Here is a 26179-nt window from a genome sequence, read left to right as displayed (position 1 = left end):
GTCGTAAAAACCCATCTGGTTCACTTTAACATCCTTTACAGAAGGAAATCTGTCATCCTTACCTGATCTAGCCTACATGTGACTCCAACCCCATAGCAATGTGGCTGACTCTCAACAGCCTTTGAAATGGCCTAAAGCCATTCAGTTATTAAGGGCAATTAGGGATGGGCCACAAATGCTGGCCTTGCCACCAACTCCCACATCCCATGAAATTAAAGAATAGCAACTCAACATTCCCGTTTACAGGATGTTCAGAAGAGAAAGAGAGGGGGATAAAAAAAAAAAGGAGGGAGTCATAATATTGTTGAAAGAAACAATCAGAGCTGTGAGGAGGGATGGTATGCTAGGAACATCAAACGAGACCATCTGGGTCGAACTGAAGGAAAAAGGGCAATCACACCACTGGCAGTATAGTACAGACACCCCCACTCCCTGACAACACCACCCCCCTCCCCCACCCCCGCCAGCCAGAAGGAAATAGAAAGGCAAATATGTACGCAAATTGCTGAGAAGTGCAGAAACAATAGGGCAGTAATAGCAGGGATTTCAACCACCCTAATATTAGCTGGGATAAAATCAGTGTAAAAGGTATAAAGGGCACAGAACTCTTAAAATGCATTCACAAGATCTTTTTTAGCCAGTACATAGCAAGGCCAAGGGAACAGGCACTTCTGGACTTACATTTTACAGAATGAAACTGGGCAGGTGGAAGGGGTATCAGTAGGAGAGCATTTTAAATGGGAGTGATCATAAATCAAGTTAGATTTAGCATATGGAAAAGGATAAAGATAGACTAAGAGCAAATGTTTTAATTGGGGAAAGTCCAATTTTACTAAGCTGAGATATTTAGCAAAAGTGGACTGGAAACAGCTACATGAACGTTAAATACGAACATATGAATTAGGAGCAGGAGTAGGCCACTCAGCCCTTCGAGCCTGCTCCGCCATTCAGTAAGTTCATGGCTGAACTGATTACTCCACATTTCCACCTACCCCCGATAACCTTCCACCCTCTTGCTTATCAAGAATCTATCTACCTCTGCCTTAAAAATATTCAAAGACTCTGCTTCCACTGCCTTGAGGAAGAGAATTCCAAAGGCTCACGACCCTCAGTGAAAAAAAAATTCTCCTCATCTCTGTCTTAAATGGGTGACCCCTTATTTTTACACAGTAACCCCTAGTTCTAGATTCTCCCACAAGGGGAAACATCCTTTCCACATCCACCGTGTCAAGACCCCTCAGGATCTTATATGTTTCAATCAAGTCGCCTCTTACTCTTCTAAATTCTAACGGATACAAGCCTAGCCTGTCCAATCTTTCCTCATAAAGACAGTCCGCCCGTTCCAGGTATTAGTGTAGTAAACCTTCTCTGTACTGCCTTCAACACATTTATATCCTTCCTTAAATAAGGAGACCAGTACTCTACACAGTATTCCAGATGTGGTTTCACCAATGCCCTGTATAGCTGAAGCATAACCTCCCTACTTTTGTATTCAATTCCCCTCGTGATAAACGATAACATTCTATTAGCTTTCCTAATTATGTGCTGTACCTGCATTCTAACCTTTTGCGATTCATGCAATTTTTTGAACAAGTGGCATCCCAAATGGTTGTGGAAAGCCCAAAGAGACAGTGTATCCAGACTTGTAAAAAGGAAATTGGCAAAGTTCCACACAAGATTATTCGTTAAACGCAAAGCTGCAGGAATTCAGGGTAAATCCTCGGAATGGGTAGGAAACTGGCAAAGAATAGAAAATGAGTGCTTGTGGTGGAGCAGCCCAGGATTCAGTGTTTGGGCCACAAATATTTTCCAATTTCCATAAATAGCCAGGATTCAAAAACCTCAATTAAAATGAGTAAAATGTGTTGATTTATCATCAAACTGGAATAGTAGGAGGCAGCTGAAAAAATAAACAAAAGTTGGACTCCATATTTAAGCAGATCAAATTTAATGCTGACAAGTGCAAAGCACTGCATAGAGAATGAAGGGGATTGAGTTAAGAAATAATCTGAAAAAGCCTTTGGAATCTTTGTAAACATTTTGCTCAAAATGGCCAACCAGTGCAGAGTAGTAAAGTCAATAGAACACTGACCTACTTAGCCAGAATGGTACAAGAAAGAGGAAGTCATATTCAAACAGCACAGTGCTCAGGTCAGACCACATCTTGAATTAACTTATTTAAATATTTAACATCTTAGGGGTGTGTGAATGCCACAATTTTATCAACAACTTACATTTATATAGTGCTTTTAACATAGTAAAAGATCCCAAGGTGCTTCGCAGGAGCAATATCAGATCAATGGCAGCTTGAAAGCAGTAGCTCTTTAAGTGAGGGGAGAGGAGATTCCATGATTACCCTCTCAAGGGGCCCCACAAGCTTTAAGACTGGTTCTGCCTGTATTTGATGCATACCAACTGGGCCCAGCTAAATAATACATTTTTACATATGGACAAGTTGAAATCCATTTGCCCCAAATTTGCATCATCATATAACCCTCTCCAGTGCGATCACATCCTTCCTATAGTATGGCAACCAGAACTGTACACAATATTTCAGCTGTGGCCTAACTAGCGTTTTATACATCTCCATCATAACCTCCCTGCTCTTATATTCTATGCCTTGGCTAATAAAGGCAAGTATCCCAGATACCCTCCGAACCACCTTATCTACCTATGCTGCTGCCTTCGGTGGGCTATGGACAAGTACACCAAGGTCCCTCTGACACTCTGTACTTCTTAGGGTCCAGAAAATTGTGGGTAGGTACATGTAAATTTATTCGTCGTTGATTTAAATATGTAGATGAAGGTCCTGTCGCCCAGCAGAGGGGGGGGGGGGGGGCCGCCACGAGACCTCATCACCGCCGGAAGGATCGGGCCGGGCCCTCCCGGCATCGAGCTCCATGGCGAGCCTCTGCTGCAACCATCTTCCCGATCCCCCCTCCACGAAGCCTGACGTCGTGGGCTTGGTAACGTTCAGGCGACTATCTTGTAGGTCGCATATATACCTACAAGTATGTGCAAGCACATATATTCAATGATATGGCCAGAACACAAACATGTTACAGGAGCTTGATCAATATCCACCTGTAAATCACCCAGTTCTCAACCCAGGTAAACCAATACTCAACCTATCTGAGAAATGAGGCACTAATGCAATCAGAAATGTTACATTGTGTTCAATACCAGCAATACTGCATTAACCAAGTTATTTGATGTTTTAAAAGTAAGAAATTCTGAAAAATATCTACTCTAATCTAAAAAATGATGAAAATCCAAAAAGAAAATAATGTTGTGGAATAAGTTACCAAAAAAAGACAGGATAATGATGCGGCTCCTCAAGTGATAATTGTTCCAGACCTCTGCTTTAGGGCCAGATGCCCTTTCCTTCCTTTATATCTCTCCTTCAACTCTGAACAAAGGGCACCCAGAAACTACACCCTAATGGTTTCTCATGCAGTTCACACAGTTTGATTGCTAGTGCAATCTCATTGTACACACCAGTTATTAAAGCAAAGAAATCTTTCCAGTTGTGCTCACCTGCAACCTTTTCAGAAGTCACATATCACCACAACAATTAGCCTTTTTTTTTAAAGCTCTTTCACAGTAAGGCAGTATTGAATTTCTAATTAAGTACACATTTTTGCTACATATATACAATAAATTAAAATACACAATTAAAATATTTGTTTTTTAAATGTAACCTTATCTATCAGTATTTCCAACAGTGTTTGTGATTAAAACAATGTAATCAGTTATTTTTTGAGTTGTGAAACTCCCTCCTGTCTGTGCAAAAATGGAAGCACAAGTTCCGAGACATTAAAAAGTTATTATTTCAAATTAAACATGGGATAATCAGGGACTAGGGACCCAAACTTGTCACATTATTTTATGTGGCCTCACTTGTCAAAAAGATTACCAGCCGCCATTGCATTACAAGTAGGTTCAAGAGACAATTGCATGTACTTTTGGAGAGAAAGGGGCTCAGGGATCTAGCACAAGGTTGTTAAGGTGGTGTTGAGGAAAAGTGTCAGGTTTGTTGAGCCCAATTGCTTTTTCCTGTTCCTACCAATTCCAATGCCGTTAACATTCTGATAACTTTAAAATTGTCTTCCCGGAAATACATTTGAAAGGTATAATGCACGATGGGTTATTTAACAAGAACTTACCCGGGCTTCAACATATTTCTGGTAAGCATTTAAAAATATCAGGAATAGGAGTTAATTAAAAATGTAAAGCAGACATCAGGTTAACATGTAAAGGCTTAAAACGTTTTATGAAACACAAGATAGTTTCCAAACAAAGAATGAAGAAAAAAAAGTAAACAGTGAAGGGATGGCATAAAGACCAACTAACTAGGAACAAGGTTCAGGGAAAATTTGTTTAGGAGAAAGCAAATTAATTTGTTTTCCAAAAGAAAAGATGCCACGTAAACAAGAAGCACTCCTTGGGTCTCCAATTCTCTACTTTGCCTCACCAGTGAGAACACCTCAGGCCAATAAGGGCTCGGTGAATAGGTGTTCAGGTTCCTAACATCAGAAAATGTATTCCAAGAGTTTGTTGAGAGCAGACTCTTCAGAACATCTTTCTGAAAAGGATATGTTAAGCCAGGTGGGCTGATTCTAGTTCTGTTGTTTTTAAGTGCTGTGTTTTTTTTAAAGTTATTTTGCTTTTATTATGCATTAGGCTGTTGATGTGTTATTTTCCACCTTTGAAGGTGGTGGGAAAAGCCCACGTATCTTTCAGTAAGTACTGAAATGATGGGCTGCTAACCCAAAAAACAGCAGTAGCAACAGGAACTCGTTTTAGTTCATAAGGCACTCTGTTGCTTATGGAGACTGCCATCTCGACATGAACACAATTGGAAGCCCAAATAGCAATAGCATTTTCATAGAATATTAACACATGAAGATTTCAGCTGGCCTTTTCAGCATACATGAGGAAATAACTAGCTCTGAAATACCTTTTCACCTATGTCAAAATAGGAATAATGTCTCGAACAAGGTACAACACAGCTGCACGAGCCGAAGCTTGAATCTTTGAAACAAAAAAAATGTTTCTCTGTACATTTCTTACCGCAGTTTGTTCTAGTGGTACAACGTGCTGCGTGTAGATTGCCTGAATATCGTTTGCATGGCCTCTTAATGCATTCGCTAAGGCTCCTGCAGGCTGAAAACATGCATATTATTTTTAGACAGTCAAGCTGTAGAAGGGCCTATAAATCATGAACAAGTGCTTTGCATCAAGTATACTTTCCCATGTAGAACTGAATGCCTTTACATGGCATTCAGAATACATGCTGGTTGTCAAACATTTGCAACAATGTTTTTCCGTAAATTTGGGACTTTAGTTTATCAGTAGACAGGCAGGTCTTCTCAGCTGCATGCACCGATTTACAAAGGTTGCAAGATACACAGAACACCAAGAGGATGGACAGAAGTGGACGGCCAAGCAATATTCCAATGGCAGGATTCTAATAGCATCAAAATCATTGCAATTTCTAAATACAATTCATTCCGTCCAGCCTAGAAGCAGAGAACAGAAGGAGACCATTCGTCCTATTGTGCCTATGTCAGCAGTTTGAATGAGCTATTCATTCTACTGCCCTGCTCTTTCCCCATAGCCCTGTATTCATTTTTCTTTTCAAATATTTATCCACTTCCCTTTTAAAAACTACTCCTGCAAAAGCTCCACCACCCTTGCAGGCAATGCATTGCGGATTACAATAACTCACAACAGCCTTTTCATCATTTATTTAAAAATGACTGTACATATGCATTTTAAATTTCCTCTGAATCAATTGTCATTTGTTCACCATCAGTTGGGTAATGGCACAGGACTGAATGATGATGCCAAATGACAGGGCATCAATGCACGTCAGGATCTTTCAGAAATGAATTGTCAAGTAACTTAGCATTGTTCATGTAACAACAACATGTAACATTATGTAACAGCGCAGGGGCTGCACAGTGGCGCAGTGGTTAGAACCGCAGCCTCACAGCTCCAGCGACCCGGGTTCAATTCTGGGTACTGCCTGTGTGGAGTTTGCAAGTTCTCCCTCTGTCTGCGTGGGTTTTCTCCGGGTGCTCCGGCTTCCTCCCACATGCCAAAGACTTGCAGGTTGATAGGTTAATTGGCCATTATAAATTGCCCCTAGTATAGGTAGGTGGTAGGGAAATATAGGGACAGGTGGGGATGTGGTAGGAATATGGGATTAATGTAGGATTAGTATAAATGGGTGGTTGATGGTCGGCACAGACTCGGTGGGCCGAAGGGCCTGTTTCAGTGCTGTATCTCTAAACTAAACTAAACAAAAAACAAATATTTACATAGCACCTTTAATGTAATAAGACATGCAAAGGCATTTCAGAGGCATTATAAAACAAAATATGACATCAAGCCACATAAGATGATAGAAGGGCAGGTGCCCAAAAAACTCCATCAAAGAGGTAGGTTTTAAGGAGTGTCTTAACGGAGGGAAGAAAGTTAGAAAGGTAGAGAGCTTCAGTGAGGGAATTCCAGAGCTGAGGGCCTTGGCAGCTGAAGGCACGGCCACCAATGATGGAACGATTAAAATTAGGGATGCGCGAGAGGACGGAATTAAAGAAGCATAGATATCTCGAAGGGTTGTAGGGTGGGAAGAGATTAGAGATAAGGAGGGGCCAGGCCATGGAAGAATTTGAGAACGACGAGAATGTTAAAAACGAGACGTTGCTTGACAAGGAGCCAGTGTAGGTCAGTGAACACAGGGGTGATGGGTGAACGGGACTTGGTCCGAATTAGGACACAGGCAACAGTGTTTTGGATTACCTCAAGTTTATGGAGGGTAGAATGTGGGAGGCTGGGCAGGATAGCATTAAAATAGTTAAGTCTGGAGGTAACAAAGGCATGGATGAGGGTTTCAGCAACAGAAGAGCTGGGTGGTGCTATGGAGGTGGAAATAGGCACTCTGTGACTGTGTGGTTATGTGGTTGAAAGCTCAACTCAGGGTCAAATATGACACCAAGGTTGTAAACAGTCTGGTTCATCTCTAGCAATTGTCAGGGAGAGGGATGGAGTCAGTGACAAGGGAACGGAGTTTTTGGTGGGGACTTCAGTCTTCCCAAATTGGAAGAATTTTTTGCTCATCCAGTACTGGATGTCGGACAAGCAGTCTGACAAGTTGGAGATGGTGGAGACGTCAAGAGAGATGGTGGTGGTAGTGGTGAAGTAAAGCTTGATGTCATCAACATATTCGTGGAAACTAATATTGTGTTTTCGGATGATGTTGCGGAGGGGCAGCATGTAGATAAGAAACAGGAGAGCGCCAAGGAGAGATCCTTGGGGAACACCAGAGGAAAAGCCATTGATGAAATAGACAAAATGGAACCAGGCAAATGCAGTCCCACCCCGCTGGACGGCGATGAGGCATTGGAGGAGGATGGTATGATCAACTGTGTCAAAGGCTGAAGGTCGAGGAGGAGGAGAGATTCTTTGTCTTTGCCAGTCATATAGGATATCATTTGTGGTTTTGATAAGAGCCATTTTGGTACTGTGGCAGGAGCAGAAACCTGATTGCAGAAATTCAAACATGGAGTTCCCAGAAAGAGGGACACGAGTTTGGGAGGTGACAACACAATTATGGACTTGACAGGAAAGGGAGGTTGGAGATGGGGCAGTAGCTTGCAAGGCAGATTTGAAGGAGAGTGCGACAGAACCTGGGGAAAGAGAACCATTAACAATATCAGATTAACATGGGAACCCAGAAGGGAAGTTGGATTTTCAGTGGTTTAGCGGGAATAGGGTTGAGAGCACAGGAGGCGGGTCTCATGGAGAAGGCTAGGGATAGGAAAGAAACAAGAGAAAGATACAAGTTCGGGTTAGGGCAGGAGGGAGGCTTAGAGTTCAGCCTGGTGGGCTCAGGAAGAGAAACAGTAAACAATATTATTCAGCACATATGTATAAGTACAAAGCAACTCAGACCACAGAAATTTATCAATTAGAATTTTAACATTGTTATTTCACATATTAATGCTCCCATGGGTATTAAAATTATCAAGGGTAGAAAGACCAGTTAAGGAAACTTTTAAGCTAAATATAACTTGAGGAATAAAATACTTCATATTTGTAGAGGTTGAATTGGGGAGCTAAGTATATCCAAAGCACATAGTACTTTTTCTGGTCAGTATACTCGCTACCCGCAGTACTCTGTGTACTTGTACATGCAATTTACATACAAATATTTACAGAAAAGTAGAAACAAATGAAAAGCAGGTTACAGTTGATTATAATTGTTGTATTTTTCTCAGAAAGGAGAATGGATCAACTCAAGAAACCAAATGCCATATGGTGTAGCACTAAACTGCACAGCGCAGGCAAATATTCAATCTTCTGCCAGCAGTAGGTTAACTGATTGCAGCTTGGGTACGAATAATGGTTCACAACTGGCATCATTATGCAAGGGAAGGTGGAGATCTGAAGTAAAGACAATCAATCAGTCAGGGCTCCAGCTCTTTGTTGTTACCCAGCAACCATGCGCACTTGGATGTCAAATATCAAAGTTGTGCTATGATAACTGCCAAGGTCAATCAGCTTGTCCAGGCCAATACTCACACAAGATATTGGGCGAAGCAACAGTTGCTTACTCAGCCTGAGTTGCCACTTTCAAGAGAGGAAAGGAGTGGATGAGAAATCGACAATTAAAACAGCAACCTTGATAGAGAAATTCCTTTTCTTTAAAAATTTAGTGAGGAGACATAATTGCTAATATTAAGGGAGGCAGTGGTGTAATGGTATTGTCACTGGACTAGTAACCCAGAGACCCAGGGTATTGCTCTGGAGACATAGGTTCAAATCCCACCACGGCAGAAGGTGGAATTTGAATTCAATTAATAAATCTGGAATGAAAAGCTAGTCTAATGATGGCCATGAAACCACTGTTGGTTGTCATAAAAACCCATTTGGTTCACTAATGTCCTTTAGGGAAGGAAATCTGCTGTCCTTACCTGGTCTGGCCTACATGTGACTCCAGACCCACAGCAATGTGGTTAATTCTTACATGCCCTCTGAAATGGCCGTGCAAGCCAATCAATTGTATCTAACTGCTGCAAAGTCATAAGGAATTAAACCAGATGGACCACCCGGCATTGACCGAGGCACTGGAAACGACAACGGCAAACCCAGCCCTGTCGACGCTGCAAAGTCCTCCTTACTAACAGCTGAGGGCTTGTGCCCAAGTTGGGAGACCTGTCCCACAGACTAGTCAAGCAACAGCCTGACATATATATGAATTATACCTTACAATGTCCCAGACACCACCATCACCATCCCTGGGTATGTCCTGTCCCACTGGCAGGACAGACTGAGCAGAGGTGGCAGCACAGTGATATATAGTCAGGAGGGAGTTGCCCTGGGAGACCTCAACATCGACTAGAGATCCCGTGATGTCTCATGGCATCAGGTCAAACATGGGCAAGGAAACCTCCTGCCAATTACCAGCTACTGTGCTCCCCCACTCCCCTCAGTTGATGAATCAGTACTCCTCCATGTTGAACGCCCCTTGAAGGAAGCACTGAGGGTGGCAAGGGCACAGAACGTACTCTGGGTGGGAGATTTCAATGTCCATCACCAAGAGTGGCGCAGGAGCACCATTACTGACGAGGACAAGGCTGCGAAACTGGATCTACGGCAGGTGGTAAGGGAACCAACATACATGACCTCATCCTCACCAATCTACCTGCTGTAGATGCATCTGTCTGTGACTGTATTGGTAGGAGTGACCACTGCACAGTCCTTGTGGAGACAAAGTCCTGTCTTCACATTGAGAATACCCACCATCAAGTTGTGTGGTACGACCACTATGCTAATTGGGATAGATTTCGAACAGACCGAGCAACACAAAACTGGACATCCATGAGGCACTGTGGATCATCGGCAGAAGAATTGTACTCAACCACAATCTGTAACCTCATGGCTCGGCATATACCCCATTCTACTGGCATATCTTCTTCTTTGGCCTCCTTATCTCGAGAGACAATGGGTGAGCGCCTGGAGGTGGTCAGTGGTGTGTGGAGCAACGCCTGGAGTGGCTATAAAGGCCAATTCTACAGTGACAGGCTCTTCCACAGATGCTGCAGAAAAATTTGTTTGTCGGGGCTGTCACACAGTTGGCTCTCCCCTTGCGCCTCTGTCTTTTTTCCTTGCAGCTGCTAAGTCTCTTCGACTCGCCACACTTTAGCCCTGCCTTTATGGCTGCCCGCCAGCTCTGGCGAACGCTGGCAACTGACTCCCACGACTTGTGATCAATGTCACAGGACTTCATGTCGCTTTTGCAGAAGTCTTTAAAGCGGAGACATGGACAGCCGGTGGGTCTGATACCAGTGGCGAGCTCGCTGTACAGTGCGTCTTTGGGGATCCTGCCATCTTCCATGCGGCTCACATGGCCAAGCCATCTCAAGCGCCACTGACTCAGTAGTGTGTATAAGCTGGGGATGTTGGCCGCCTCGAGGACTTCTGTGTTGGAGATACGGTCCTGCCACCTGATGCCAAGTATTCTCCGGAGGCAGCGAAGATGGAATGAATTGAGGCGTCGCTCTTGGCTGACATACGTTGCCCAGGCCTCGCTGCCATAGAGCAAGGTACTGAGGACACAGGCTTGATACACTCGGACTTCTGTGTTCCGTGTCAGTGCACCATTTTCCCACACTCTCTTGGCCAGTCTGGACATAGCAGTGGATGCCTTTCCCATGCGCTTGTTGATTTCTGCTTCTAGAGACAGGTTACTGGTGATAGTTGAGCCTAGGTAGGTGAACTCTTGAACCACTTCCAGAGCGTGGTCGCCAATATTGATGGATGGATCATTTCTGATACCTGCCCCATGATGTTCGTTTTCTTGAGGCTGATGGTTAGGCCAAATTCATTACAGGCAGCCGCAAACCTGTCAATGCGACTCTGCAGGCACTCTTCACTGTGAGATGTTAAAGCAGCATCGTCAGCAAAGAGGAGTTCCTTGGTGAGGACTTTCCGTACTTTGGATTTCGCTCTTAGACGGGCAAGGTTGAACAACCTGCCCCTTGATCTTGTGTGGAGGAAAATTTCTTCTTCAGAGGACTTGAATGCATGTGAAAGCAGCAGGTAGAAGAAAAGCCCAAAAAGTGTGGGTGCGAGAACACAGCCCTGTTTCACGCCACTCAGGATAGGAAAGGGCTCTGATGAGGAGCCACCATGTTGAATTGTGCCTTTCATATTGTCATGGAATGAGGTGATGATACTTAGTAGCTTTGGTGGACATCCAATCTTTTCTAGTAGTCTGAAGAGACCACGTCGGCTGACGAGGTCAAAGGCTTTGGTGAGATCAATGAAAGCAATGTTGAGGGGCATCTGTTGTTCGCGGCATTTCTCCTGTATCTGACCAAGGGAGAACAGCATGTCAACGGTCCATCTCTCTGCACGAAAGCCACACTGTGCCTCAGGGTAGACACGCTCGGCCAGCTTCTCGAGCTTGTTTAGAGCGACTCGAGCAAAGTCTTTCTCCACTATGCTGAGCAGGGAGATTCCACGGTAGTTGTTGCAGTCACCGTGGTCACCTTTGTTTTTATAGAGGGTGATGATATTGGCATCACGCATGTCCTGGGGTACTGCTCCCTTGTCCCAGCACAGGCATAGCAGTTCATGCAGTGCTGAGAGTATAGCAGGCTTGGCACTCCTGATTATTTCAGGGGTAATGCTGTCATTCCCAGGGGCTTTTCCACTGGCTAGAGAATCAATGGCACGACTGAGTTCGGATTTTGTTGGCTGTATGTCCAGCTCATCCATGACTGGTGGAGGCTGGGCTGCATTGAGGGCAGTCTCAGTGACAACATTCTCCCTGGAGTACAGTTCTAGATAGTGCTCAACCCAGCGGTCCATTTGTTTGCGTTGGTCAGTGATTATGTCCCCTGATTTAGATTTGAGGGGGGCGATCTTCTTGATGGTTGGCCCAACAGCTCTCTTAATGCCATCATACATTCCTCTGATGTTTCCGGTGTCTGACGCCAGCTGAATATGACCGCATAGGTGTTGCCAGTAGTCGTTTGCGCAGCGCCTGGCTGTTCTTTGTGCAGTGCTTCTCGCTGCTTTAAGTGCTATGGATGTTAGCTCGCTGGGGGTTTTCTTGTAGTTCAACAATGCAATGCACTTAGCGGCTATGACAGGTTCCAGCTCTTCATTATGAGATTGAAACCAGTCTGCATTTCTCTTCGCACTTTTGCCATAGGTAGTCAAAGCTGACTCATAGATGGCATCTCTGATGTGGGCCCACTTGGTCTCAGCATCCCCTGTGGGAGTGTTTTGAAGGGCTGTTACAAGTGAATTTAGAAATTTTTGTAACAGCTGTGGGTGAGAAATTCTGCTCGTGTTGATGTGCGGGTGGCCCTTCTGCTTGGAATGATGCAACTTTTTTGGTTTGAGTCTAATCTTGCTGCACACCAGGGAGTGGTCAGTGTCGCAGTCCACACTGTGGAAGCTGCGTGTGATTTGAACACTGTTTAAGGCGGCTCGCCTTGTGACAATGAGGTCTAGCTGGTGCCAACGACACAATCTTGGGTGCCTCCATGAAACCTGGTGACAGAGTTTAGTGTGAAAGAACGAGTTGGTGATGCAGAGGTTATGATAGGTACACAACTCAAGCAGTCTCTGCCCGTTCTCATTCATCCTTCCAACACCGTAGCGCCCAAGGCAGGAGGGCCATGAGTCATGGTCGGCCCCAACCCTGGCATTAAAGTCCCCCAGCAGGAATAGGTGTTCAGTGTTGGGGATGCTGCTAATGATGTTATGGAGTTCCTCGTAGAACTGATCTTTAGCTTCAGGTGGGGAGCAGAGTGTTGGAGCATAGATGCTGAGTAGCTGTACTGGACCAGAGGTGGTGAGCAGTCGGATGGACAGTATGCGTTCCGAGCCATTTGAGGGAGGCTCTATCATGCTGAGCAAGGAGTTTCTGATGGCGAAGCTCACTCCATGCTGTCTTGGTTCTTCAGAATCCCTGCCCTGCCAGAAGAAGGTGTAGTCTTGCTCTCTTGGAGATCCGCTCGCAGGGAGGTGTGTCTCCCAAAGTGCTGCAATGTCTACATTGAGTCTACTGAGCTCGTTGTTAATGATGGCGGTCTTCCAAGAATCGTTGATTTGTGTAAGGTCTTCTGACAGGCCAGGACACATAGTTCTGAGGAACTCTACTCTAAAATTACCATTGAGCTGGGGGATCAATGCTGCTTCAATGAAGAGTGCAGGAGGGCATGCCAGGAGCAGCACCAGGCTTACCTCAAAATGGCGGTGGACAATTAAACAACTAACCAGAGGAGCTGGCTCCACAAATATCTCCATCCGCCATGATGGGGGAGCCCAGCACATCAGTACAAACGATAAGGCATTTGCAACAATCTTCAGCCGGAAGTGCCAAGTGGATGATCCATCTCGGCCTCCTGCTGAAGTCCCCAGATGCCAGACTTCAGCCAATTCAAGAAACGACTGAAGGCACTGAATACTGCAAAGGTTATGGGGCCCTGACAACATTCTAGCAATAGAACTGAAGACTTGTGCTCCAGAACTTGCCACGCCCCTAGCCAACCTGTTCCAGTACAGCTACAACACTGGCATCTACCAGGCAATGTGGAAAATTTCCAGGTATGTCCTATACACATAAAGCAGAATAAATCCAACCCGGCCCATTACCACCCGATCAGTCTACTCTTGATCATCAGTAAAGTGATGGAAAGTGTCGTCTCAGTTCCATCAAGTGGCACTTGCTTAGCTATAACCTGCTCAGTGACGCTCAGTTTGGGTTCTGCCAGGACCACTCAGCTCCTGACCTCATTACAGCCTTGGTTCAAACACAGAGACATTTACGGCACAGAAGGAGGCCATTAGGCCCATCAAGTCCATACCAGTGCACCACGGAGCTATGCTGTCAGTCCCACTACCCAGTTCGATCTCCTTAGCCGTGCAAGTCTATTTCTCTCAAGTGGCCATCCAACTTCCTCTCAAATATCTATCCAATTCTCTCTTAACTGTTTTTGAACTACCCACCTCACTGGAGAAGCCATTCACCCATCAAACCTGCTCTATCCTCACCTCACATTTACTAAAGGGGGTCCCGTAAATGCATGACATTGCCCCCACTGGGGTTCGGGGGGTGGGGGGGGGGGCGTTGAGATGGGTTGCAACTGAATTGATTGGGGCACGGCTCCCTAAGAATGGTCTCAACAGATTGGAAGTTCACAAATGTAACACTCCTCGAAAGGAGGGAGCGAGAAAATAGGAACAACAGGCTAGTTAACTGGACATTAGTCATCAAGAAACTGCTGGAATCTATTAAGGAACTTTAACAATGCACTTAGAAAAACAGACAAAGTCAACATGGTTTTACAAAAGGGAAATTGTGTTTGACAATTTATTAAAAGAGTTTTTTGAAGATGTAACTCGTAGGGTAGATAAAGAGGAATCAGTAGATGGACATGGACAAAAGAGCTGAACTCATGGTGAGGTGAGAGTGACTGCCCTTAACACCAAACCGAGTATGGCATCAAGGAGCCCTAGCAAAACGAGAGTCAACGGGAAATCGGGGGAAAACTCTCCACTGGTTGGAGTCATACCTAGCGCAAAGGAAGATGATTGTAGTTCTTGGAGATCGGTCATCTCAGCTCCAGTACATCACTGCAGGAGTTCCTCAGGGTAGTGTCCTAGGTCCAACTATCTTCAGCTGCTTCATCCTCCTTCAATCATAAGGTCAGAAGTGGGGATGTTTGCAGATGATTGCACAATGTTCAGCACCATTCGCGACTCCTCAGATACTGAAGCAGTCCGTGTAGAAATATAGCAAGACCTGGACAATATCCAGGCTTGGGCTGATAAATGGCAAGTAACATTTGTGCCACACAAGTGCCAGCCAATGACCATCTCAAACTAAGAGAGGATCTAACCATCTCCCCATGACATTCAATGGCATTACGATCGCTGAATCTCCCACTGTCAGCGTCCTGTGAGTTACCATTGACCAGAAACTGAACTGGAGTAGCCATATCAATATCATGGCTACAAGAGCAGGTCAGAGGCTAGGAATCCTGTGGCGAGTAACTCACCTCCTGACTCCCCAAAGCCAGTCCACCATCCACAAGGCACAAGTCAGGAGTTTGATGGAATACTGTCCACTTGCTTGGATGGGTGCAGCTCCAACAACACTCAGGAAGCTCGATACCATCCAGGACAAAGCAGCCTGCTTGATTGACACCCCACCCACAAACATTCACTCCCTCCACCACCGATGCACAGTAACAGCAGTAAATACCAGCTACAAGATGCACCGCAGCGACGCACCAAGGCTCCTTAGACAGCACCTTCCAAACCTGCAACCTCCAGCACCTAGAAGGACAATGCATGGGAACACCAACGACTGCAAGCTCCCCTCCAAGTCACACACCGTCCTGACTTGCAACGATATCACCGTTCCTTCACTGTTGCTGGGTCAAAATCCTGGAACTGCCTTCCTAACAGCACTGTGGAGTGCAGTAGTTCAAGAAGGCAGCTCACCACCACCTTCTCAAGGGTAATTAGGAATGGGCAATAAATGCTGACCTAGCCAGCGACACCCACATCCCATGAATATTTTCTTTTCTCAATGCATGATTAGTTTGCAACCACAATAGGCATTTTACAAAAACCATAAGCAGGTAATCAAATATCACCATTGGGAATCAACATGGAATGAATTTTTCAGCAAGTGTTCACGCAGTTGTATTACTTAATCAGAATTACATTTTGCTTTATAGCATAGTATTGACATTTGGAATGTTTATTTAAGAATCCACAAGCCTCTGCTGTAATAAAGAAACAAAGCTTTGCTCCTGAATGGCATAAAAGCAGTCACAAATCAGTACTTTCTGGAACAGGCCCAAGGTAATACGAATGATGTCAGGATATACATATACTACTCTATAAAATGTAGTTTCACCAAATGAAAAAAAATTATTCACATGGAAAATTTACATGCACAAATTATGAAATTCAGATGAACAAAGTCAGCTACATAAAGAATTGTTAAACAGACTGAAAAAAATTAGGTTAATTGCATCACAATTAATTTTAATTTGAAGTTTGTCAGTTTAGGTGTCAAATAAATAAACCACAAGAATCTGCGAGAGTGCCTCTATGTGCATGTACAACAACGAGCACCTCTCTCCCTCTCCCTGCTGTCTCTCCCCAGTTGTATGTGGCCAGCTTCCAAGTTCAAAACTTACCAATGCATTTGCTTTAGCCTCTAGATCATTTGCAAATGTGCGAAGATCCACCATAGTCACACTTTTCTTGAGCTGAACATTTAAGAAAAATAAACATTGAAGTGAATTTATTGGATAGTGCTAAAATGCACACTTGCAGAAAAGCAATGATGTCTGCTTGATGGTAAGTTACACTATGGGAGTTATATAAAGTTGTGTGGCATAGAAGATTTAAGAGCTCATTTCTTGAGTTTTACATGTCTTCCATATAAACGAATTATAATCTACTCTGGAATTCTACTCCACTATCTAGTATAGGTCACAGGTACCAACGCATGTTTCATTCAAGTAGGAAAAATCACAATGCCTTTTTGAGCAGGGGAACATGGTGATTTTAAAATCAGTTTCACAAAAAGTCGGAGATCACCAGAATACTCAGCATCTGAGCTCATTTTAAGAAAGACTGAATGCAGGGAGATTTGCTCGTTCTGTTGGGGAGGGTTTAAACTAGCTTGTCAGGGGGATGGGAACCTGAGGGGTAGCTCAAATTGGAAGGAAGTAAAGCTGGTAATAGGAGGTAGAAAAGTAGCAAGCGACATTAGAAGGCAGGCGAAACAAAGGACAGCATCAACTCGGCTTAGAATCCAGAATAATGTCAAGACAACAAAGTTAAGGGCACTCTACCTGAATGCACGCAGCATTCGCAACAAGGTAGATGATTTAAAGGCCCAAATAGAGGTAAATGGGTATGATCTCATTGCCATTATGGAAACATGGCTCCAGGGTGACCAAGACTAGGAACTGAATATTCAAGGATATCTGACATTTAGGAAGGACAGGCAAAAAGGAAAAGGAGGTGGTGTTGCACTGATAATAAGGGATGGGATCAGTACTTTAGTAAGAGAGGATCTCAGATCGGAAGAACAAAACGTTTGGGTGGAGCTAAGAAACAGCAAGGCGCAGCAAACATAGGTAGGAGTTGTTGAGAGGCTACCAAACAGTAATGGTAGTGTGGGGCATGGTATTAATCTGGAGATTAGAGAAGCATGTAGCATGGGTAATACAGTAATCACAGGTGACTTTAATCAGCACATAGACCAGGTAAACCTAATGAGCACTAATGCTGCAGAGGACGAGTTTCTGGAGTGTGCTAGGGATGGTTTTCTAAAGCAGTATGTTGAGGAACTGACTAGAGAACAGGCTATTTTAGATCTAGCATTATGTAATGAGATGGGGCTAACTAATAATCTTGTAAAAAAACTTTAGGGAGGAGTGACCATAATATGATAGAATCTTACATTATGGTTGAAATTGAGGTAGTTCAATCTCATGCCAGGGTGTTAAATTTGAACAAAAGAAATTATGACGGTATGAAGGGCAAATTTGCTGAGGTGGATTGGAAAAATACATTAAAAGGTATGACAGTACATAGGCAATGGATAGTCTTTAAAGAAATATTACATAGTTTACACCAACTATACATTCCTTCAAGGCACAAAAACCCCAAAAGTAAAGGCAGCCAAGCGTGGCTAACAAAGGAAGTTAAGGATTGTATATGATTAAAAGAAAAGGCCTATAAAGAGGTGTAAGGGAAAAAGATGGATGCTAAGCGAAAGGAAGAAATACTAACAGGGGCAACTAATAACTTGGTCAAAGAGGTGGGTCTTAAAAAGGAGTGAGAGGAGCAGAGGGGCTTAGGAAAGAAATTACAGAGCTTGGGACCTACATCACAGAAGGAGTGGCACCAATGGTTTGGCAAAGAGGTGGGAGATATACAGCAGACAAAATCAGAGGAAAGGTGAATTTGGGTGGTTGCAGTGCACAAGGAGGTTACAGAGATACAGTGTGGCATGACTATATAGGATAGATGCAGAGGCAGAGAACTTTATATTTGAGGCATTAATTTTACAGGTGTGAAAGAAGAGATTATTTTATTTTTAATAGATAGCTTCCTTGGATATGAAACAATCTTTAACTAAAACCCTATTGGTTAGGTGAACGCTTAAAATTAAATTAAGTCTTTGGATTCAGTAGATGATATTTTAACATCACTTTAAAAAAAACTAGCGGCACCATCAGCTCTACCTGTAATTCATTTGAATAGCAATGTCACTGACATCAGGTAAGATGGAATTGTTTATAATTTCAAGATAGCATAATTAGGAGATTTGATTAAAAAATGTATGCAATTCAAGGAAAACAATATTTTCTAGCTGGTACCATGTTTTATCGCCTAGGAAAGTAAAAGAATTAAAAAGTATTACCTCAATGAAGTAGGCAGTATAATTAATTTGGTCAATGCCACTGTCAGCGAAATCATGAAGGCTCTTTTTTGCCTCGTCATCCAGTATTACTATAGTACTTAAGTTCACATCAATATTTCTGATTTTGTCGGTCAGATACGTTGAATGCTGAAAAATAATTATTGCCATAAAAAGTAAATTTGAACTTCTTTCACAGATCCCATAATTTTTGATCTGTTCACATAAAAAATCTTACACTATTGAAAGCTGCAGTCACATAATCAATGTCTATGTACACTGTCCTTGCTTTGTCGAGACAGGCATCGTATCTCCCAAACTGCTACTAAGCAAAAACATTCCAAAAATGAACATTTTGAGCTTCAGGTATTTGGCCCAGCTACAGTTGACAATCTCTGCTACATTATGTTGCAAGTTGAACATAGTATACATTCATGCATTTCCAGAGCTTTTATCATGTCGATCAAGGTATTAAATTAAGTGTTTCTGCAAACTGTTGTGATGTATTATCTTAAAAAATGAGTCGTTCTAAATTTGATTGGCTAGTTGTGATACTGGTTAATGGTCTAAAGTATGACTGAGGGGATGGAGTAAGCACAGGCTGACAGTGGCCCACAACTTCCCAGCATAGCTGGTTTGGCTGCTGTGCATTTGAGAAAATTGATTGAGGTATGCATGGTGCTTATTTTCTGGTGCAGGAATTAGGAATTAAAATCAAGGCCCATGTTCCTTTTACAAATCCTAATTTAAAACTGCATGGTCAACATAAATTTCAATCACTCAATTAAGTGTTTTGAAACTGAAAACAAGTTTAATTATGTTGACACGAACACAGTTTACTTCACCAAGTGTCGAAACCTGAGGCATATTGTCATAGTCAATGAAACCCTCAAGTAAATAAATGCAGTCACGGGTGGACAAAGTAAGAGAAAAAGGCCATTTTAAAATTCACTTCGAAAATACTTCTTCGTAGGCAATCTATGGAAAGCATTTAATCTAATCGCATCCCCACAGCAGCACCCCACCCCCCACCACCCCCTTTTCCAGATTGATGCAGGAAAACAAACGTAAAAAAATACAGGTCTCTGGTCAACAATTCAGTTGTGAAGAAGTGTTTCTCGCCTCAAGTGCTGCAATGGTAAGATAGGCTTGCGTTTACCACTTGCTGAGTTACTGATCATAGCAGTTTATGGTTGCAGGGTGCTGAATGAAAGTCTATCACTTCCTTATTGGAAAACCAAAAAACAAATTTAAGTAAAAGAAAATCTGGCTGTAGTTGTTATTGTGCACTAGCTGCCACCTAGTATCAAAGCAGCCCTATTTAACATATAAGTGAAATGTAGAAGAATCAATCCTAAGAGGCAAGATGAAATATTCTCAATGGAGCTAGCACAGAACATCTTGTGTTAGACAACCTTTTGCTCCATATAAAGTCCGAACCCCATTTCACCAACAGCAAAAACTGCAACATAAGGTGTGGAAAGGCAACAAAAGATTTTTTAAAAACACAAGGTTTTGATGCCTTTATCTCCACAACCACAAAGCTCATCATCTCTTTTCAACGTCCTGAAATATTCTTTGAAGAATTGCTAAATAAAGGAAACCAAGCAGAATTTTTCCAGCCAAGTGGAGGCAGGTTCCAGTGCATGTGGGGTAGTAAAGTCCCTGAAATTGACTCCGGGTCGGGATCCCGACATCATCCCGCCCTTTTCTAGCTTTCCCTGGGGCAGACTCTGAGCTGTGAGTCCAGTGAGGACTTCCCCACTCAGCGACCCCGCCCCCCGCCCCCCCCCCAACCCTTGGGTCTGGCGGGAAAACAACTGAGCCAATTAAAAATGCAACTAAAAGCTTTTTTATCCACGAATTCCTTCTTTGCCAAGAGTATATGGCTTCCACGCTGTGTACTTGCCTGATTGACCATAGCAAGGTGAGACAAAGTGGGAACAGCTTCTTCAGTGAAACTGTCAAGGCTTTGATCAGTTACACTGAAGAGCTGCGGCCATGGTCATTGACAGACTGCTGGTCAAAGCACTCGCAGAGAGTGTACTTTCAATGCTTGACATGTGACTGCAACTTCTTGGAAGACACTTCACCTACCTTATGCTGCATTTCCCTGCTGCCAGCCTTCACCATAGTATGGTAGCAGATTATGAAGTTCCACCTTCCACCTCTGCTGAGGGGCAAGAGAAGAAGCCACACTACCACCATCAGCTCCAGCAGCAGCAGCAGAATCAGCACCAGCTGCCTTCTTCTCAGGGATCTGCCTCTCCACAGGGCAAAAGGGATGGACACAGAGATTCAGGTGGAAGGAGGTGAGATGTCTGAGCACCAGTGCCTCAGGAGGCTCAGACTCTCACGGCACGTCACTGCTGACATCTGCAGTCTCCTCGAACAAGACCTCCTTACCAGTGTACCAGGTGGGCACACACTGCCAGTGGCCGACAAGGTGCCAGTTACTGGAGGGCCACCTCTGACAAGGTGCCTGTCACTGGAGAGCCACTTCCCAGGCCCCTGCTTTTTGCCAAGTTGCGCCCTCTCTTCTCCTTCAAGGAAGAACTCAGAGAGATGCGAGTACCTGTAAAGGCTCATGTGGAAAGTGATTGTGAGGCACGGGTGCAGAGGGCAGGAGGCTGAAGTTGAGTAAGGGTTATTGGCTGTTCGGATGGGGATATGAGGTGCCTGCAGAGGAATGAGTGCAGCTGCAAGCTGTGTTGACCTGAGGAGTGCTTTGCAGGAGAAATGCTGAGCAAGTCAGGGTTTTGGGTTGGTACCTGAATGTGTTATGCTACTCACCTGCCATATCATCCCAAGGTCTGGATACTCTTGGTGCACTGTCTCCAGTTTGGAAGGACATTTCTTCTGCTGACTTCCTAAGCCACTTCCGTCCACGCCTACTCATTTGGAGAGAGTGTCCATCTGCCTCCCGTACTGGAGAGAGTGCACCTCAATGTAGCCACTCAGATCCCGCAACAGGGCCTCCAGGAGAGTGAAAGACCTGGGGTGGGGGGGGGGGGGGTGGGGGGGGTGGAAGTGAGGGCACGGATAACCTTCCCAGGTGTCCTTTCCATTCCTGTGGTTGCCTCAGCCTCAAAGATCCAAGTGCTAGAGAACCATTGTAACTCATGTCATGTTCCCTTTAATTAGATATCCTTCCTTTGACAGAATAGATGTGCCATCACACCTGCCCTGGGGAGCCTGGAAACGGGAGGCTGTCATTGCTCTGGGAAAGAGCCTCTGAAAGCTCGGCCATTCGTATATCGGGTTCCCAATCCAAAAATGGTCCTGCCATTCTGGCAGGGACTAAATGGAGAAGATTCTGCCATCTATAAATTATTTTGCCCAGAGATGACGCCAATATTTTTACTTACTCTACTGAGTTTTACACTGTCAACGTTGAATAAATGTTGTAGCTGAAAAGCTGAATATACTCCTTCATTTTTGCGGCATTTGCTGTATAAAATTAAGAAAAGCTGATTTAGTGCTCACACCTCAACTGCTTTCTATAATATATATGACACACATAAATGGCTGTGAAATAGTATGGGTAACAGTTATCATTCTTGAGGTGTACGCTGCTGCATTTGATCTATTAAGATGGATGGCATAGTGGAAAAGAGTGGTAAAATAATATTTCCACTTCAATGTCATACAAATTTGAAGGAGTAAAAAAGCTATAGAATTGAAACCATATGGGATAGAGCTCCTCAATAGTGCCCCTTCCGAAATAGTGCCTTATGGGAAAAAAACAATAGTAAATACACTAATATAGTCCTTGGATGCAATTAGTTAATACTGCTACAGATAACTAGTTAGATCTGGCACAAAAGTGTCCATTTTCCCCTATGTAAATGTTACACTTTTTTAATATTTCCAACACCAAGCCATCCAACAACAACTTTCTTTTAACACCTTTAATGTAGAAACATGTCCCAAAGTGCTTCACAACTGACAGAAGCAACCCAGCTAAGTTGAAAGACCCCAAGAAGATACTGGAGAAATTGCTGATTTCTTCATCCAGGAGTCAGTGCCCTTCTGTGCCAAAGGCACTTTTAATGGCTTTATCAGCACCTTGACATGAGGTTTTCTGATTCAGTAATCCTGGGGTGGCAAAGGGAGGCACAGCCAATAGCTTCAGATTTCCCAAGTTTGGTTTGAGTTAATTGGAGAAAAAAAAATCATCTGGAGTTGCACTCCTGGTCAATGTTTAGTGATCCTTACATATGGAGGTACTGTACCAAGACAGAATTGGGATTGGCTACAATATCCTCTACTATTGAATAGCCTGCCAAAGCATATTGTCCAATCTCACATGTGAAGAACAGGCACATGACAAACCTGGATCCCTACCCCTGCCAAGTCTACACCTTTTAGAGAAGGTGGCAAGGAGAAAAATGGGAGCAAAGTATTTTTTTCCCTCAAAACAAGCATTATAAGCTAGCAATAGACTGTAGTATCTGACCTGTATACACTCTGAAAAGTGAGGTTTATGTTGAGTTCAGAAAGCAGAAACCCAGAAAGGAAATGTTTCCATTGTGAGTTCAACAAATAGGGAGTATCCAGAACCTTAAATGTACAAAAATAACAGATTTAGAGAAAAACACAAGAACACTGATTTTCCAGACATCGTGGCCAGAGTATTACGCCACCCCAGCGAGTCGGATGGTGGCGGGGGAATGGTGTAAAATGGAGCGGGAGGCCTCCCTGACCCGCTCCCGCCCTACTTTTTGTAGGACGGCGGGGCGGAAAACAGGCCGCCCGCCCCAGGTCAATCAAGGCCCTTAAGTTTCCAATTAACGGCCACTTAAGGGCCTTCGCCCGCCTCCACGGAGATTTTACCTGTGGCAAGTAGGCGTCCTGGAGCCGGAAAAGGCTGCCCGCTGAAAGTTGTCAGCCGCTCTGCGCCCGGGGGTGGGGGGGGGGAAGGGGGGGGGGTGGGGAGAGGGGTGCCTGACAATCGGGCACAGGATTGAGGGCCGCCCCTGCTTCCCCAACCACCCCCAGGACCCAAGAGTGGTAGAGAAATGGGTGGAGCAAAGAGATTTTAAGGCCTAAATATATAATTTTCTAATAAAAGGGCCTCAAATTTTGCAAAAAATAGCAAAAGTGAATAAAATCGGAAATTCCATCTTTACAAAGCTCTTTTACTTTACCTTAAATAAACTGTTGTCTTTTAAAGATTGACAAGCGAGTTTTTCTACATTTCCACCTGCAATGAAAGTGGCCAAAACTACCAGCATCAAAAGCCAGGAGAAGATGAAGCTGACCCCAACTCCACTGAAAGAAATGACAATTAGATTTTAAATATGTTTATAGAATTTCAAAATTCACATTGTAATGAATGCTGTTACCCCAAAAGTTACACATTACATGCATTTGTCAAGCTCTGGGACTGCAGTATTTGAAATATTTTGTCATAATAAGTTATTACGCTAAAAGAAAGTTGCCTCCAGTGTTTGATACACAGCCTCTTGTGGTTGGAGAAGCATGTTGGTCAAAGCCACAGGATCCACAAAGCAAACCCAGATAGTTGAAAGCAAGGATAAGTACCACTGAACAGCAGAGTGCAACACTGGCAAGCCATCTATAAAAGGACACATATGCTGAAATCACTTGTTTTTAATTGCTGCAGAAATAAGCTTTCATTGCAAATGCTTAAAACTGAACAAAATGGAGATCGGGCAATGTCCAGTTTTAAAACCTGTGTAGAGTGGTGCAAGTCATTTAGTGGGACTGTAAGTAAATCTAAACGCATACTGATCCTTGGTTACTTCTGTTTTATTTGAAACCTTGTGATACTGAAACAATAATATGATACACTTGATTCCTCTCTCATTGAGCAACAAATACATTTGGAAACTTATAAGATAGGTTTAAGTTATCAAAATAAGGTGCAAAACATTTTGCAAATAATTATAAGAACAATGAACAGTACAGCACAGCAACAAGCCATTCGGCCCTCCAAGCCTGCGCCGATCTTGATGCCTGCCTAAACTAAAATCTTCTGCACTTCCGGGGTCCATATCCCTCTATTCCCATCCTATTCATGTATTTGTCAAGATGCCTCTTAAACGTCTCTATGGTACCTGCTTCCACCACCTCCCCCGGCAACAAGTTCCAGGCACTCACCACCCTCTGTGTAAAGAACTTGCCTCGCACATCCCCTCTAAACTTTGCCCCTCTCACCTTAACCCTATGTCCCCTAGTAACTGACTCTTCCACCCTGAGAAAAAGCTTCTGACTATCCACTCTGTCCATGCTGCTTATAACTTTGTAAACCTCTATCATGTCGCCCCTCCACCTCCGTCGTTCCAGTGAAAACAATCAGAGTTTATCCAACCTCTCCTCATAGCTAATGCCCTCCAGACCAGGCAACATCCTGGTAAACCTCTTCTGTACCCTCTCCAAAGCCTCCACGTCCTTCTGGTAGTGTGGCGACCAGAATTGCACGCAATATTCTAAGTGTGGCCGAACTAAGGTTCTGTACAGCTGCAGCATGACTTGCCTATTTTTATACTCTATGCCCCGACCGATGAAGGAAGGCAAGCATGCCGTATGCCTTCTTGACTACCTTATCCACCTGCGTTGCCACTTTCAGTGACCTGTGGACCTGTACGCCCAGATCTCTCTGCCTGTCAATACTCCTAAGGGTTCTGCCATTTACTGTACACTTTCCACTTGCATTAGATCTTCCAAAATGCATGTTTTAATTATGTTTAAGCTTTTTCAAAAAAATGTCAATGTTGGAATCTTATAATGAATATGTTGATGCTATTGTATTAAAGGTAAGCTTGAAAGAAAAAACCTACCTGTAGAAATCATATTTTTCCAAATATGGAAGGTACTCAAGAAAGTATCTCTGACCCTGATTGAGATATGCAGTAAAAGTATTGAGCATATCGTGAATAATAGGCTCCTTGCTCAAACTTGAAATGATCTCTTCAGCTTCACTTAGTACACTCTTTACATCTGAAACAAAGGACAAATAATACAAATCTGCACAGCTACATGTGTGCACACTTCGTTAACTGTGTCAATTCTGTTATAACTGTTGACTGAAACAGATGGAACAGGCTCACAAAAATGCACTATGCACCATGATAAAGAGCACATCTTTTTATTGCCATGTACAAGTATACACTTTTTTTTTTAAAACAAGACTGGTCCAGAAGGTTCGAATACATGGGATCCAGGGTGAGCTAGCAAATTAGATACAAAATTGGCTTGGTGACAGGAGGCAGAGGGTGGCAGTGGAGGGATGTTTTTCAGATTGGAGGCCGCTGACCAGTGGTGTGCCACAGGGATCGGTGCTGGGTCCTCTGTTGTTTGTCATATATATTAATGACTTGGATGTGAATGTACAGGGCATGATTAGTAAGTTTGCAGATGACACCAAAATTGGTGGTATAATGGACAGTGAAGAAGGTTGTCTAAGGTTACAACAGGATATAGATAAACTGGGAAAGTGGGCAAGGGATTGGCAAATGGAATTTAGCGCAGACAAGTGCAAAGTGATGCATTTTGGGAAGTTAAACCAGGGCAGGACATATTCAGTGAATGGCAGGGCCCTGGGGAGTGTTGTTGAGCAGAGACCTTGGGGTGCAAGTACATAGTTCCCTGAAAGTGGCAACACAGGTAGACAGGGTGGTGAAGGAGGCGTATGGCATGCTTGCCTTCGTCGGCTGAGGCACTGAGTACAAG

At 43.7% G+C, this 26179-nt stretch overlaps 1 protein-coding gene across 1 annotated transcript in view; it reads right to left on the bottom strand.

Moving 5' to 3' along the window:
- Positions 1–26179, bottom strand: part of LOC137369163 (prominin-1-A-like) — a 67420-nt gene that overhangs the window by 28303 nt on the left and 12938 nt on the right. Inside the window, exons 6-14 of the mRNA XM_068029965.1 lie at positions 25288–25447; positions 23910–24062; positions 23632–23755; positions 22941–23044; positions 21850–21931; positions 18485–18631; positions 16242–16313; positions 5074–5166; positions 4167–4184 (exon numbers count right to left, since the gene is read on the bottom strand). Coding sequence (XP_067886066.1) covers positions 4167–4184; positions 5074–5166; positions 16242–16313; positions 18485–18631; positions 21850–21931; positions 22941–23044; positions 23632–23755; positions 23910–24062; positions 25288–25447 — 953 coding nt within the window. The remainder of the gene's footprint in view (positions 1–4166; positions 4185–5073; positions 5167–16241; positions 16314–18484; positions 18632–21849; positions 21932–22940; positions 23045–23631; positions 23756–23909; positions 24063–25287; positions 25448–26179) is intronic.

The sequence above is a fragment of the Heterodontus francisci genome, chromosome 1 (genome assembly GCF_036365525.1).
Source record: "Heterodontus francisci isolate sHetFra1 chromosome 1, sHetFra1.hap1, whole genome shotgun sequence".
In the NCBI taxonomy this organism is placed as follows: domain Eukaryota; kingdom Metazoa; phylum Chordata; class Chondrichthyes; order Heterodontiformes; family Heterodontidae; genus Heterodontus; species Heterodontus francisci.
Note: the sequence above shows the minus strand (reverse complement) of the source record. Positions and strands in the feature narration are given on the sequence as shown.